The 16,408-nt window shown below is 35.8% G+C and overlaps 1 protein-coding gene across 1 annotated transcript in view; it reads right to left on the bottom strand.

Moving 5' to 3' along the window:
- Positions 1-4,580: 4,580 nt before the first annotated feature.
- VCPIP1 (valosin containing protein interacting protein 1) overlaps positions 4,581-16,408 on the bottom strand; it is a 37,059-nt gene continuing 25,231 nt past the window's right edge. The window contains exon 3 of the mRNA XM_047783824.1: positions 4,581-11,272. Coding sequence (XP_047639780.1) covers positions 10,401-11,272 — 872 coding nt within the window. The 3' untranslated portion in view covers positions 4,581-10,400. The remainder of the gene's footprint in view (positions 11,273-16,408) is intronic.

The raw sequence follows: 16,408 nt of genomic DNA, 5'->3' as shown, positions 1-16,408 counted from the left end.
TAAATCTCAAGTTTTCTAGCTCTACTTTCAATTTTATCACCTTCCACTTTATCAGGGACAATCATCTATCTTTTTTTTTCAGCCTCCTCTTCTCCTCTGGCCTAGCACATCCAGGCATTCCCAAAGAGAAGAGTAAATTGGGGAAATTTTAGGGGAATCTATAGCCATTGAAGGTCATTTCTGCCACTGAGATTGCCAGGCCTAGAACATAAGTTTCCTGCAATGTCTGAGACAGTCCTGCAGAAGGGAGAATTATGTTGAGTTCCATTCAAAGTTTAAGCAGACAGCAATATAAGTGAAAAACCTGAGGATAATTATTTAATCCTACAACCAACTCCTTTTTTTTAAACTTATAAACAGAAGTGTACAGATGTTAGGGGAGGCGGGGGGAGGGAGATGTTGCACTGTTTTAAAATACACTGAATATTTCCAGAAATGCAACTACTACTATGTAGACCAGGGAAGCCTATATTTTATTTTGTTCAGACTTAACCAAGAGTTGTTTCCCTATTTTAGAAAATCACTGAAGGTAACATAGCTCAAGATTTTAAGACACTAATGCAGTATCCACCAATATCTGTATTGTACCTATTGAGTTCATGGTGATTCTGCATATATATCAGTTGGGTTAGTTGTCTTTTAAATGGGTTTTATGGTAAATCTCTTCTGTTTCTCCTCATATTATAGATAGAGCATTAAATTGATTTTTTTAAATTATAATTTATCTATGAATTGTATTAGTAGGGTATTGGGATAAGAATATATTGCTATAAAAGAGGGAATATTGCCTCCAGTAGGGTTGAATATATTGATCTAAATATATTTATCCATCCATCCCTCCCATAACCCTGTATCTGCTGTCTTCCCTTTTTCCCTTCAAGGCAAACTTCTTCAAAGATATCTTGACTTCAGTACCTAATCAGTCTTCAGTCCTTTCATAACCTAACCTTTACCACCACCATGCTATTGAAATTGTGGCTATAAAGTCACTAAACCCTGTTAAATTCAGTGGACACTTGAACAAAGAGATCAATCTTCATTTTACTTGAACTTTCCTCAGCATTTGATTTCATTTTGGTTTTTTTGTTTGTTTGAAACTTTTATCTCTTGTTCTCTGTGACATTACCTCCCTGAGTTCCATTGCAAGCCTCTGTTTTGCCTGCTCCTTAAATGTTGGCATTCCCCACAAGTGCATTTTTAGCTATCTTCTTACTCTACACTCCCTTGCTAGGCAATCTCATCCATTCATGATTTCAGTCATATCCTGTGATTCACAGATCTTTGTTACCAATCCCTACCCCTCTCCTGAACGCTGTCTTTCTCCATCTGGAAGCACTAAACACCCAAAATTCAACATGTCCAAAGGTTGAATTAACTACCTACCAGTCTATAATTACTCCTGTATCTAATTCCAAATTAGTAGCTCACCATCCATCCTCTAAAATCGGAACCTGAGAGTCTGGATTGACCCCTTTTACTCTCCATTATCCTCTTCTCGCCATCTCCACTACCAGTGGATCAGTTCAAGCTCCCATCTCTCACCCAGTTACAGCAAGACTTTTTAACATTCTCTTGTCCTAACCCAGTATATCTTCCACGCGGCCACCTAGAGGGATCTTTTAAAACATAAATTTGTTTAAATTATAGTATCTGCCTTGGAAAAGTTCCAGCTTCTAGTTGGTGGCTAAAACAAACAGAACCCCCTCATTTTGACATTTGAGATCACCAGCTGTTTATTAGCTTAGTCAAACCTACTTTAAAGCAATTATGGCTACAGAACATATTTTGAATATATAAACCTTGATGATACAGAAGTAGTAGTATAGCTAATAAAAGTTAGGAAGTAGAATGGGAAAATAAAGGGCATTAGAAAGTATAAAAATGTTAATTTCTTCATTTTAATGAAAAGTTAATATCCAAAATTGATGGCTCAGTAAACAGAAACAAGTATATTATATAAAGTTATTAAGATAACCCAAAAAGAGCAATGGGACTCAGCTTTCATAATGGAGGAATCAAATACTGTCTAAAGTTGATAAATCAAGAGACTGGACCTGTAATCATCTTATTTAAGTTATAGAGGTAACCACCAAAATAGAAATGGTTGATTGAGCAGTTGAAATGGAGGAGCTGGGTATTTTTCTATAGTTTTTAATTTTTTTTAACCATGTAAATGCATTGCCTTGAGAATAACTTTTAAAAAGTTATATAAACAAAGTTACATAAACAAAAGTTATATAAACAAAGCCAATTTTAATGAAAAATTTTACAGATAACTTCTTTTTCAGATATTGATTTAATTTTTCTAATCACTTCACTCTACCAAAAAACAAATTTAATAAAATGTAAAGCTTTTATGTGGCAAAGCTTACCCTACAAAAGTAAAAGCGAAATCACTTGCCATAAGAAAGATAACAAAATGATAATCTTAACTCGAAAAGCAATATTGTAAGCACAATTTAAGATATGCATTGGTTACTAGCCGCTTAGGCAGTACTACTCCTAATGGAAACAAAGGAGGTGACAGATACTGGGATAGGGCCATGAGAAGCTAGAAGAAGAAGTGGAACCAATCTTTCTATAACCCTGGTAATGTTTTTTAAAAATCAGAATAATTGAGGGCTTCTAGCTTCTAATTTGATTCTTGTTTTACTGTTTTCCTTACAATTTTGTTATGCAACTATGCATTTGATTTACACTAGTCATATTCAGTAGCAGAGACATGTTTTACTTTCAAAGGATGAGCTCATGTTTCTGAAGTGGTTTACACACTCTATTTAAAACCTCATTTTCTGTTATAATAATAATAATTATTATTATTATTTTGGCCACCCTGAGGCATATGGATTTCCTGGGCCAGAGATTGGATCCAAGCCACCATTGCAACTCATGCTGCAGCTCCAGCAACGCTGGTTCCTTTAACCCACTGTGCCAGGCCAGGATCCAATTTGTGTTTGGTGCTGCAGAGATGCTGCCGATCCCTATCCTGCTGGGCCACAGCGGGAACTCCCTCTGTTAACAATTTGTTTTCCTTTCCCTAGCAACTCTATTTGCACAAGCTTTTTCAAACTTTGTCATCCTTATCCATTCAACTGGGTCACCAGCCTCTCACAGGAAGGATTTGGGGTCTAAACTGTGGCAAACATAAGCATCCAACTTAATTTTGCTTGATGGACTGGCTTAGTAAATAAAATATTCTAGAGGTGTTGAATCTTGCCAATTTGATTTTTAAACATCCTATTAAGTCTTTAGATCTCAGTGAATACATCACCTTTTGGGAAGCTTTCTTTAACCACTAGCAGGTAAATTTAGCTCCTCCTGTAGTGTAATCCCATAGCATTCAGTATTCCTCTTAAATTTGCATTTGCTTGTTTAAGCATAACAAAGGCAGGTTGTATGTCTCCTCTTGCCATTTTATTATTCTTTGTGCCTGGCAAAAATACCTGGCACATGATAGTTTCCATAGGAATGTTTTTTAGGTGCTATGTGTGTAGCCTATGAACTATACTTGGAGAATCATCACCTTCGGGGAACTTTGCCAACCAAAGCCACAGACCCACTTAGAAAATGACAATAATTATTCTCTTTTTTTGAAATGAGCCCGTTGGACTTTTATCTAACTGGTGGTGCTCACATTTACCCAGATCAATCGCTCAAGAAATTCTGAAACTCTTCCTTAAAGCACCGTCAGATTTGGAGGAAGCAAAAAAAAAAAAAAGCTGAGGAAAGAACTTGGCATAGCAGGAGAACTTGGGTTCAGGAAGGGGACTTGTAGGACATAAAACTAAAGCCAAGTACTATACACTGATATCAGTTCAAACCAGACTAGTGTACCTGAAAGCAAGCTAGATTTAACAGTAGATGTTTGTAAAGATGTATGTGACCACCAAATTTTATTCCTTTGCTAAATTATGAATGCAGCACTGAGGTTAAGAGCACAGGCTATGAAGTCATAAACATCTAAGTTTAAAACCCAGCTCTGCCATTAACTCCAGGACTTTGGGTAAACTACTGAAGCTACCTGAACCTGTTTCTGAAAGATGAAGAAAATGGCGCTACTCAACCACAAAGAGTTGCTTTGAGGATTAAACTAATAATTGCATGTTGTGTTTTGCCAATTGCCTGGATATAGGAAAGGGGTCACCAAATGATAGTTACTATGCTTGTGTTTATTGCTTGTCCCCATCATTGGGATGTAAGCGTTAAGAGCCACTTGGGATTTGTCTCATTTGGAACTGTTTTCCTGGTTCCTAGAATAGAAGCTTGACATTTGATTAGTGCTTAATAGACAGTTTCAAATGAAGGAGAATTTGGGTTCAGGAAGGGGACTGAAGAATTCAAGTATAATATGTTGATCACATAAATCAAATATAAAAAAAGTTGTTTTATAGGTAGACCTATACTATCATGTTTCTATACACAGAACTGACAAACCAGAATAACCCCCCAACTCCAATTCTCACATTGTTTATCTGTTTTTAGATAATTATGTGGTATGATAAATGGACCAAGACAGGTTTAGTTCCAACAAGGAAGGAATAAGATTTGAAGAGGCCATAATCAATAAAGACTTAATTCAGTTTTTCTATATACATTTTTAATGATTAGAAACAAGCAACTATGCAGTTAGACTTGCAGTTACTGGGGTCTGAAAAAGCCAGTCAATAAAAACAAAATGCGTACTGAACTGTCATAAGTAGGACATTTATCTTATCGGCTGAAGTTTTTGTGAGCTCCAAACTACATAGTATGTGACCAGTGATACGCACGTACAAGGTCTCAAGTCTAAGTTTGGGACAAGTGCAGCCAAATCAAAAAGCAAATCTAATTATGTTTAGTTTACCTGTCATCTGTCCCATCAGTGCCATGCCTTCAGTAAGTGAAAACAGGATGACATGGTCAGCAGAACGAGAGGATAACAACTGTAAAACAAGGTTTATAATAGAAATGGAGGTACTGAAAGCCTCTAGGACTTGCTTTAGGTCACAATAAATTAGTCACAGAGCACAGACTGTCAGTTCTCCAGATTTTCAATGCTGCATGTGGTCATAAAGCTCTTGCATAAATATTTGAACATACATTCAGGGTTCATCTCTTTAATTATATACCACTAATTAAGCAAGTTTTAACACAACAATTTATTTGAATAATGTATGCCCTATATGTGATTTATCCTGCTTAAATGGCAACTGAGCTCTACTGAATTACTTTGATATAATTATTGTTATTTATTAACAATAATAGCAAACATTTTAGTGTTTACTGTTCTAACCATTTGATATGTGTTAACTGGTTCTATCCTCACAACCCCCCAGAAGTAGATGTCATTACCATCATCCCAGTGAGGAAACCAAAGCAAGAGGTCACACAGGAAGCAGTGTGCCAGGACTCAGACCTCTAAGTCTGATGTCTGAAGCTACGCTGACTGCTAAGTCAAACAGTCTAACAAAATGGACATTAAACCTGTACATTAAAACAAATATCAGTGGCATTGATTGCTAAGCTATACAAATGTAATTTAGCACTGTTTTCTGTATTGCCCTTTATTTCCTTATCTCTAACCAGTATTTTTTTAAAAACAGCACAAAAACAAGTTCTTTATTAGAACATGGCTTTATCTTTAAATATTCAGTATCACACAACCCAATTATGTAATGTCTAAGGAAATTTTGCTTACTCCTTTCACTGGCACTGAAATCTACATATTTAGGAGAGAAATCACTGTACTTATATGGTATCCTACTGAAGAAAATTTAAAAAAACCTTTATGAATTCCTTTATGAAGAATTCCTTTATGAAACTGAACTACATTTTCCCATGTTTTCATATTAAGGTGTAATTCCAGGAAACTAAAGAATAAAAAATTATTTTAAAAAGCTACTTTGGAGAAGTTTGAGGGGAGATTAGTATGTATTAACCTATAGTTTTATTACTGATATAAAACTGTACAGTGAGGTGTGCTGTACACTATATAGATAAAATACACTGTTATCAGTTATTTATTACTCAAAGGTAATATATACAGCAATCACAAAATCAGAAAATAATGGATAACAGCCAGTGCCTCAGGGATGACATAACATCTATACTATTTTATTGAGCAGTTAAAGCACTTGCTATTTAATCTTTTCTAAATATTTACACTATTACACTTATTTTTACATATTCTAAATAACATTTCCCTCCAAAAAGTAGACTCTCCAGCTCTTGGCACTAATTCTTAAAGTTAAATAAACCTGAAAATACTGACAACTTTTTATTTCTTTATTGCTCTACCACAGGCATAAAGGCTCAAGAAGGGTTGTGTGCATTCTAAAGAAAAATATGCAATACCTTACAATTTTAAATACTAAGTAATTGATACTCACAAGCAAATAACATCAACTAAAACTTTTTTTACTAGTTTTCCTTTTACAAGAGAATAATCATTGTATTAATATTATACTACAAAAGCATGTAGACTCCATAATTTTAAAAATTAAATGTCAGATATACAAGTAATGGCATTTTCTCCAATAATTCACAATTTTTACAATTTCTGCTATTTTGGAACAAACATTAAAATTCTCACGATTTAAGTTAAATATGAATTGAAACACTTAGCATCTCAAGGAATTATTAAGAATGGCAGAACTTATAATTAACTATAAATCTTACAAGGTGATATAACTCCCCTTTCGTTATTTCTTAAGTAAACATTCTTCTATGGTATGTTTTCAAGTGAATAGTTGTGGTTTGAAACATTAATTATATTGTGAATAGCCTTGAGGTTGTGCAATTTTGTTAAATTGTATGATAACCTTGAAATATAGGATACCCCAACTCAGAGTATATAGCTCACTATGACTATTACAAAAGGTCATTTTAAATTCATATTAAGATGAGCAGAGTTTAATCCGATTTTGCAGGGTTTTTTAATGAACATCTTTTAATACGGAAACCTGGTTTTGAGAACCATGAAACTCTCAAAATCTGCTCTGTTGTATTTTATGTATGGGCTAATTAAAATTCCTGTTGAAAAATGAAGACAAATGGTGTTGATATTCTGAAATAAAAATTTTCATATTGTCACTATATTGACCAAAGCGTAAAGACAAGTTACAAGTTTATTTCATACCTAAAAGTTAGTTATTAGTGAGGTTTAAATTTTTTAGAGAAATGTTCACTAGCAGCCAGTTAGTTATTAGTAGGTAACTACATAATATTGTTATCAACTTTGCATTTAGTAGCTAACGTGATGTCAGTACAATTCATAAAAACCTGTCATTAGTCGTATGTGAGTTGCTAGCAAGTGATCTTCCCTGAGGTAAGAGACCAAAATATGCAAGTTTGCTAATTTCCAATAAAATTAGATTCTTAAAAATAATGACAATAAGGACTTGTGTGGCTGGGAATTATAGATGCATTTCAGATTGATACTTTAACTGCAAGCAGTAGGCTTGACTGTAAAACCAAACTAAAAATCATCAGAAGAGATAAAGCAAATTTCACAGTCAATAGCATTTGCTAAATTTCTCAGGTCTTTAGCCTAACATTTTCCAATAAAATACCTGAAATGAGTGAAAGGAGGGAAAATGGGCCTTACATAGGCTTGCTCTTTAACTAGTTTCTGAGTAACCATTCCTTTGGAATTTATTATATTCTAGCTTATAATATTTGACAGTGTGTTGTTTTCTTCCCTTTCAACCAGTTTCTCACAACCAATATTCTAGACACACATCATCTTCAATTCTACCTGGACTTTGGGTCATCACTTCAGACCTGGTATGTTAACTATAAAATGGGTTACTGAAGGAAAAAAGTTTACAATTTTACTTCAATTTTCATTCAGTTGAACAGTGCAAAAAGAATTTACAGGACTGAATTAGAGTTATTATGTTGTATGTAAGGTTAAGAAAGTATCTTAACTAATTTATTATCCCTAGCTTGGTCTCAAAGTTGTGGCAATCACAAATAGTAGTACTAAAAAATAGCCATTTTATAATCATGTATTTGATGATGATAACCATGTGGAAGGTCAAATGATGATAGTCAAGAACTTAAATTCTGTTCTAAAACTTTTTTGTGAAGCTGATACCTGGTCCACCTCTCAAAAGCCATTAATTATGGCAAGCAAATTTCAGCTGATTTAAAATAATTTCAGGAAATCTGACCATTCTTAGAATCAAGCCTTTTATTCTGTATCAAGGAAGAACCCAAACTATTATTATAATATTCATACCTAACCTGCTTCTAAACAGCAGTGCTGTGACAAGAGAAATCAATAGTGTTGTCAGAGGTTAAGGCTGCTTTTTAATGTGCACAGTGCATTCTAATTTGACTAGATGCAAGTATTTAGTAGGGAGATAAAATGTGTATCTAATTTTTTACTTTATGCTATAAAACTTTATTTATCAGTTATTAACTAAACATAGCAAGCCACAGGTGAAGAAAATATTTGTTAAAGAAAAGGTGAACCTGGAAGCAATGCATTTGTTAAACAGTTTTCCTGTATTTAAACTAAAAAAGTGGTGGACGAGGGGGTTCAGTGGTTGAAAAAAACCAAAAATAATTATAGTGGTTAGTGGTATTTGTGATTTTTAATTTAATACACAGAAGTCATCTATACTAACTAAATGGGAAATATTATTTGGTAGCTGCAGTCCTTTATGCAGAACTAGTACACAATATAAAAGTTCTAAATTTTCTATTTATAGACACAGAGAAAGCTACTTGAAAGTACATTTAGAAGAATGGAGATAAAATAAGGTTTTAAAAAAATGTGATAATGTGATAAAACCCAAATATGTCTCTCGCTCAGATAGCATCTGCAAACTGTCTAGATTCTCCAGTCTTTCCTATTCAAAATGGAGTAATTCATTTAATAAGTGGATTCTGTTGAAGATACTTTCATAGAAAGAAAACCAAAACCTCCCTTATTTGGAAACAAAAGTTCAAGTACTGTCTATATTCCTTACAAATCAACAGGTTGAGATTTTTAAACACCTGATAATACATATTCTGATGTACATTTTCTTAAAATGCAAACGGTTCTGCATCTGTTACACAGCAAACAGAGACAGCCAGGCTTTGAATGCTCTAGATAAGAGATTGTATTAACATACATTTTGTTTTTCATCCATTCAAATTCAACTTAATTTCAGTGAACAGAGGAAGAAGATGGATTAAAGTGTACATTTCGGAATACAGATCTGCAGAACAGGATAAAATAGTGCAATACCAATCTCAGGATAAACATTCTTTGTCTTTAAAGAGTAAGCATGAAAGCTGTTTCTTGAGGAAACTGGCGCTAAAGATTTGATGAATACGCTATTTAAGCAAATGCTCAGTTGATCAGGGTATGATGCAGTCAAATTTGGATCCAAATCCAAGTGAAGCCAACAAATGAAGAAAAATTTATGGTTTCTAAGAAAAAAAGGAGACATTTTTGGCTCAAAGGGGCTCAAAAGACACTTAGCATATACAAGCTTAAATACCATTGATCAAAATTGTAGAACAATGTAACTCATTCATAAAGATAAATTCTTATTTATAAATTCTCTGTGAATCCAACAAACTCTGAAAATTAGAGACTAACTACTGCAACCATTATTTTTATTATTTTCTACCACACTTTGCAATCAACTTTTCTGCAAGATTAAAGAACAAAAATTTGGTGGTACTTGACCAGGCCAGGATTCAAAATAATGGTAACATATCATCAACAACAGAGCACACAATTGGCTGTGTTGGCTCAGACAGCAACATTACTGAATCACACTGACTTTATTATTCTAGAATAGTTATTTCCCCCTAACATTGCTCATCTCAGCAAAATGTTGTATCATTACACTCCATTCTCAAGATATTTTCATCAAGAATACATATCTCTATGAATGTGTTTACGTTCACAGAAATGTTAGGATCCCAGTATCTAATATATCCTTTTATGAATTTCAAGATACAATTTAGTTCAGATTAGCTTCAAATTTACATAAATCCTTTGACACATTAATAAATATGTGGAATGGTTACCTCGATGACATCACCATTAGCAAAACCTTATTTCCCCACAGTTCTAGCCTTTTCAGAAATCAAACATATGTAGAATTTTTATGTTTGAAACGTTAAGACTTTCATGGAATTAAAATTACAAAGAACTTCCAATGAACCACATATATGGAAGAAACTCATCTCAGCAGATCTAATAACTAATTTATAGGAATTCAGAGCCAGCCTGGGCAGCAGTATATTAAAAGCTATTGCCAATCACACACTTGCTATCATGCACTGAATAACAAGATATAATCTTGGAATTATATACGTACAAGATTTTTAATGACTAATCAAGTTATGTGGCCCAGCCAACAAATATTACATATTCACAATAAACATTCTGCCTTTATTAGCCTCTAATTAAATCAAGAGTGATCCATTGGCTCAGCTGTGTTTGTCATCTCAGCATCTTGACTATCCATCTCTTCAGGCTCCTCCACGGAATTTCCCTTTTGTGCTTTTGACCTTGTGGCAAATTCTGCTCCCAGTGCCTCTGCCACACAGCTCTCAGCTGTATCCGTATTCAAATTTTCAGTGCCACCAGTCAGAGAAAAAGACTCAGGTAAGCCAGTCTGAAGATTCCCAGACTTCAGAGAGGAACTCACAACTTCTACTTTCCTTTGAGGAAGATCAGATGGTGACTGCTCTGTACTTTGATCCCGCAAGTGTTTGTCCATTGATGCCTGTATAGAAGAAACCATTTCCTGCAATTTTTTTCGCTGGGCCTCAACCATATCAGGATCAAGCTGCCTGCTGTCTCTCATTGTAACTACTCCAGGAGCTATTCGAATAAGCTCACTGTTACTAGGAGCAGCTGTGAATACAGAAGGCTCTGTTTTAATGGAACTATTGCTAAAGTCTGTCCCTGCAGTATGCTTCCTTCCAACCGGAGTTTCCCTAGCTCTTGGATCAAGGTGTGGGGCAGTGGATGCAGTTCCTAGAGAATGCCCTTTCCCCTGAAAGGCAGTTACATTATGAAGTTGCTCAGATTTCTTTTTTACTACTCCACCACTACCTAGTTTTAATAACCCATGTGAGGGACTGGATTCCCTACTTCTTGTAGTAGCCTCTGCTCGAACCTGACTTACAGCCTCTTTAACTAAATCTTCAACATCAGGACCGATGGGGAAATGTCCTGCAGCATCCACACACAACTCCAGTCTATCTTCAGAAGCGTTATAGACAAAGGTTTTGCCAGGCAGATGTGGAAAAGTACAATGCTTGCCATCAGCCATACCTTAAGAAAGGAAAAAGAATTTAACACATTAAAATCTTAAAAAATGTAGTAAAGACAATTATAAATGAAATAGTAAATTTCCAATAATTGACAGATAACAGCTTTCAAAACAAAATTAATTAGAAAATAATTTATTACACTTATTTATTAACGGAATTTAATGTTATTACAAAACAGAAATATCTGCATAGACCTGAAAGTAGCTCCCCAGGTGATTTAAAAAAATATATATTATTAAACCTATCACAAAGTTAAGAAAAGTAGGCTTGAAACAAACAGGTGAGCTATAAAAAAAAACACTAGCAATACTGTTAAGTAAAGCATTTGCTTACAATAAAGCAATAAGAAAATATACTTTCATTTACTAAAATTCAAATTATAAACTTTAAAAATACTGGAGTTCCCATTGTGGTGCAGCAGAAGTGAATCCGACTAGGAACCATGAGGTTGCAGGTTCTATTCCTGGCCTTGCTCAGTGGGTTAAGGATCCAGTGTTGCCGTGAGCTGTGGTGTAGGTCGCAGACATGGCTCAGATCTGGTGTTGCTATGGCTGTGGTGTAGGCCGGTGGCTACAGCTCTGATTCTACCCCTAGCCTGGGAACCTCCATATGCCGCAAGTGCAGTCCTAAAACGCAAATAATAATAATAAAAACCTGTAAGGGCAAGATGCTATACACACATGTTGTGCAGTGTGTTGAACTAAAAGTCATAAGTAATTCTACTGAATTACAGAATACCAGAATAAAAGTTTCCTTCAGCATGCCAAACAAAGGTAGGTATTTTTCACAAATATAAAAAATACGAATTTTCAAAATAAGATATGCCAGAGTTAAAGTGGTAGTTGTGGGGGCACATTTGAGAAAGCTAAGACCAAGGCACTGTGATTTCAGTATAATTGCAAGAACTGACACTTCGGAGTTCGCTTGTGGTGCAGCAGGTTAAGGATCCAGCACTGTCACTGTTACAGCTAACGTCACTGCTGTGGCACAGGTTCAGTCCCCAGCTCTGGAACTTCCACATGCCATGGGCAGGGCAAAAAAAAAAAAAAAAGAACTGACACTTGGTCGCAACAAACTGATAATATTGTATTCAATTCAATTCCTTTGAAATAGTTGTATTCCATGTTTCCCTTTTCTGGCTGCACCCGTAGCACATGGAAATTCCCAGGCCAGGGACGGAATCCGAGCCTCACCTGTGGCCTACACCACAGCTGCAGCAACTCTGGATCCTTAACCACTGTACCAGAGTGGGAATTGAACTGTCACCCCAACAGAGACAAGCTGGATCATTAATCTACTGCATCACAGAGGGAACTCCTCATCTTACAACTCTTATTTCTCTCTGGGAAGATAACAACCACCAAAATAAGACTGAGTTATGGGTGCTCTTTGAATGGCCTAGTACGATATACTTCTTATGGTCAATTAATGCAGCAGTAGAGGGTAAGAACTTTAAAGCCGGCTTCCCCTTATTTTCCAGTTAAAGTTTGGTCTCACTACATGGTAATTTAAATTTTTACACTTTTTTCCATCTTGGGAATTAAAAAAATTGCATGTGTGTTTTATTTTTTCTTTTACGGAAGTATAGTTTTTTACAATGTTAATTTCTGCTGCTTTGGTTATACATATACACACACATTCTTTTTAAAATACTCTTTTCCATTATGGTAGGATAATGGCATATAGTTCCCTGTGCCATACAGTAGGACCTTGTTGTCAAACTATCCAATATCTGTATGTTTTAAATTTATCACTCCGGAGTTCCCGTCGTGGCGCAGTGGTTAACGAATCCGACTAGGAACCATGAGGTTGCGGGTTCGGTCCCTGCCCTTGCTCAGTGGGTTGACAATCCGGCGTTGCCGTGAGCTGTGGTGTAGGTTGCAGACGCGGCTGGGATCCCGCGTTGCTGTGGCTCTGGCGTAGGCCGGTGGCTACAGCTCCGATTCGACCCCTGGCCTGGGAACCTCCATATGCCGCTGGAGCGGCCCAAGAAATAGCAAAAAGACAAAAAAAAAAATTATCACTCTAAGTACACTTCCAATGTGCAAAAATTAGGGTTTTCAAATTTTATGAAACCACAGATTTTTTTTTCTTTTGTCTTTTTAGGGCTGCACCGCAGCATATGGAAGTTCCCAGGCCAAGGGTAGAATTGGAGCTGCAGCTGCTGGCCTACATCACAGCCACAGCAATGTGGGATCCAAACTGCATCTGCGACCTACACCAGAGCTGACCTACACCAAAGCTCACAGCAACTCCAGATCCTTAGCCCACTGAGTGAGGGCAGGGATCATACCCGTGTCCTCATGGATACTAGCTGAGTTTGTTAACCACTGAGCCACGATGGAAACTCCTGAAACCATAGATTTTCTGTTTTAAAAATGAAGTAGAGAGCTTTAATAATATATGGTACATGCATATGGCTATGTTTATGGCAAAATATAAAGGCAAAAGCGAATTAGTTAAAAGTGAATGAGGATGTTACTAAGTGCTATAGAAACTCAGAGAAAGGAAGGATGAGTGAACTCTGGAATGCTCTGGGGCATTCAGGTGGCCTCTCTCCAGTTTTGCAGGTTATTAAGAATAGTTCCTTCCTCCTCTGGAAAAAGACATGCAATAGTTCTAAAATATCTTACTGTGAATATTTCAAATAACCAGAGGAAAAAAACGAAACTTCAAATGAGTAAATAACATACAGTAATGTCAAATAAACATTCATTTCAGTGACAAGTAATAAATCCAACACGAATTTCCTCCTACCACAAAATTTTTGGCAGAGGTAACTGACAAAAACAGACATATAAAAATTAAAATCAGAAGTTCCCACTGTGGCTCAGCGGTGATGAACCCAACTGGTATCTGAGAGGATGCGGATTTGATCCCTGGCCTCACTTAGTGGGTTAAGGATCCGGCACTGCCATGAGTTGTGGTGTAGGTCGCAGATGCAGCTTGGATCTGGCATTGCTGTGGTTGTGGTGTAGACCGGCAGCTACAGCTCCGATTCGACCCCTAGCCTGGGAACCTCCATAGGCCATGGGTGCTGCCCTAGAAAAGACAAAAAATAAAATAAAATAAAATAAAAAGAAAATATATGAATCTGAAAAAGAACTGCATAAAAGAAACAAATCAAGAGAAAGTATCCAGCGTAACTCCATTTTTATAAAGTTCAAACATAAGCATAATTGAACATTGTAAAGTTATTTATACAGGTGTTAAAACCAAACTTGCATTTATCTCCGAATAAAGACTTGCAAGGAAACTTACATTTTAAGCAAATTACTTTTCCAAACATAAACAACAGGAATATTAATAGTCTGTTATATATATTGGACAATATTTCTTTTCAAATGTAGATATAACCATCTATTTGTTAGGGTGGATTTGAACAAAGAAAAGTGTGTTCTTTTTCAATTTTTGGAGGGCATGGTATATGTCTGGGGGTGAGGAGGGCTTGTTATGCTATGATTCTTTGACCAGAGGGTGATGATAATGATTTTCCACATGAATCTGGCCTAAAACTATAGATAATATTTTACCACAAACATACAAAAAATTATATTTTGAAAGGTAAAATAATTTTCTGAGGTGAACCATTTCAAACGGCTGTGATATGATCAAAAAATTTTTTAAAGAACTATGCTAATAACAGCTGGAATTCTAGTAACAAACATTAGCTAAATATTTATCAGGTACCAGGCCCTTTGATAACTGCTTGTGTGTGCACAATCTCATTTGATTCTAACAACAACACCTGAGATTATCATATCTACTTTACAAATAAAGAAACTGAGATTTAGAAGTCACACAGGAATAAGTAGTAGAACCAAAATTTAATCTCAGATGTCCTAACTCCAGAGCTCTAACATACTGCCTAATAAGAAATACCACAGGTTAACATTTAAAAAATATAATGGCTCTATTAAGATATAATTCACATACAATTTGCCCATTTTAAGTGTATAGCTGAATCTTTTTTATAGTATATTCAGAGCTGTGCAACCACTACCACAATCATTTTAGAACATCTCCTTCACTCCCGAACAGATGCTCTGAGCCCATTAGCAGTCACTCACATTTCCTCCCTGCCACTGCCCCCAAACCTGATTCACTCTCTGTCTCTCTAGATGTGTGCCCACTCTGTCATCTATATGACATTTCATGTAAGTTAAATCATACAATACATGGTCTTTTGCTTCTGGCTTGTTTCATGTAGTGTAATATTTTCAAGGTTTATCCATTACATAGTCTGTACCAGTATTTCACTCCATTTTATTGCGAAGTAATATTCCATTGTATGGATATATCACATCTTATTTATCTAATCAGTTGACAGACATCTGCATTGTTTCCACTTTTGCTATTATGAATAATGGTATTATGAACATTTGTGTACAAGTTTTATGTAGACGTGTTTTCATTTCTCTTGGATATACACCTAAGAGTGAAACTGCTGGGCTGTATAGTAACTGAATCTTAAATCTTCTTAAGAACTGCCAGACTTTTTCTCCAAGCAGCTGCACTATTTACATTCACACAAGGGTTTCCTTGCTACAGTTCTTATTATTTGTCTTTTTTATTTTAGCCATCTTACTACCAATGAGTATGAAGTACTATCTCATATTTGCTTTGATTCACCTTTATAGATGGTTATTGATGTTGAGCGTTGGTTCATGTGCTTACTGACATTTATACATTTTCTTTGGATAATGTCTATGCAGATCCTTTGCCCATTTTTAAATTGGACTGTTTGTCTTTTTACTCTACCATAAGGTAGAGGTCAAATTTTATTCTTTTTTTTTTTTTTTTGTCTTTTTGCTATTTCTTGGGCCGCTCCAGCGGCATATGGAGGTTCCCAGGCCAGGGGTCGAATCGGAGCTGTAGACACCAGCCTACCCCTGAGCCACAGCAATGCAGGATCCGAGCCGTGTCTGCAACCTACACCACAGCTCACGGCAACGCTGGATCGTTAACCCACTGAGAAAGGGCAGAGACCGAACCCGCAACCTCATGGTTCCTAGTCGGATTCGTTAACCACTGCGCCACGACAGGAACTCCAAATTTTATTCTTTTCTATGTAGATACCCCATTGTCCCAGTATCATTTACTAAAGAAACTATTCTCTCTCCCATTAAACTGTCTT

The sequence above is a fragment of the Phacochoerus africanus genome, chromosome 6 (genome assembly GCF_016906955.1).
Source record: "Phacochoerus africanus isolate WHEZ1 chromosome 6, ROS_Pafr_v1, whole genome shotgun sequence".
Classification (NCBI taxonomy): Eukaryota; Metazoa; Chordata; class Mammalia; order Artiodactyla; family Suidae; genus Phacochoerus; species Phacochoerus africanus.
Note: the sequence above shows the minus strand (reverse complement) of the source record. Positions and strands in the feature narration are given on the sequence as shown.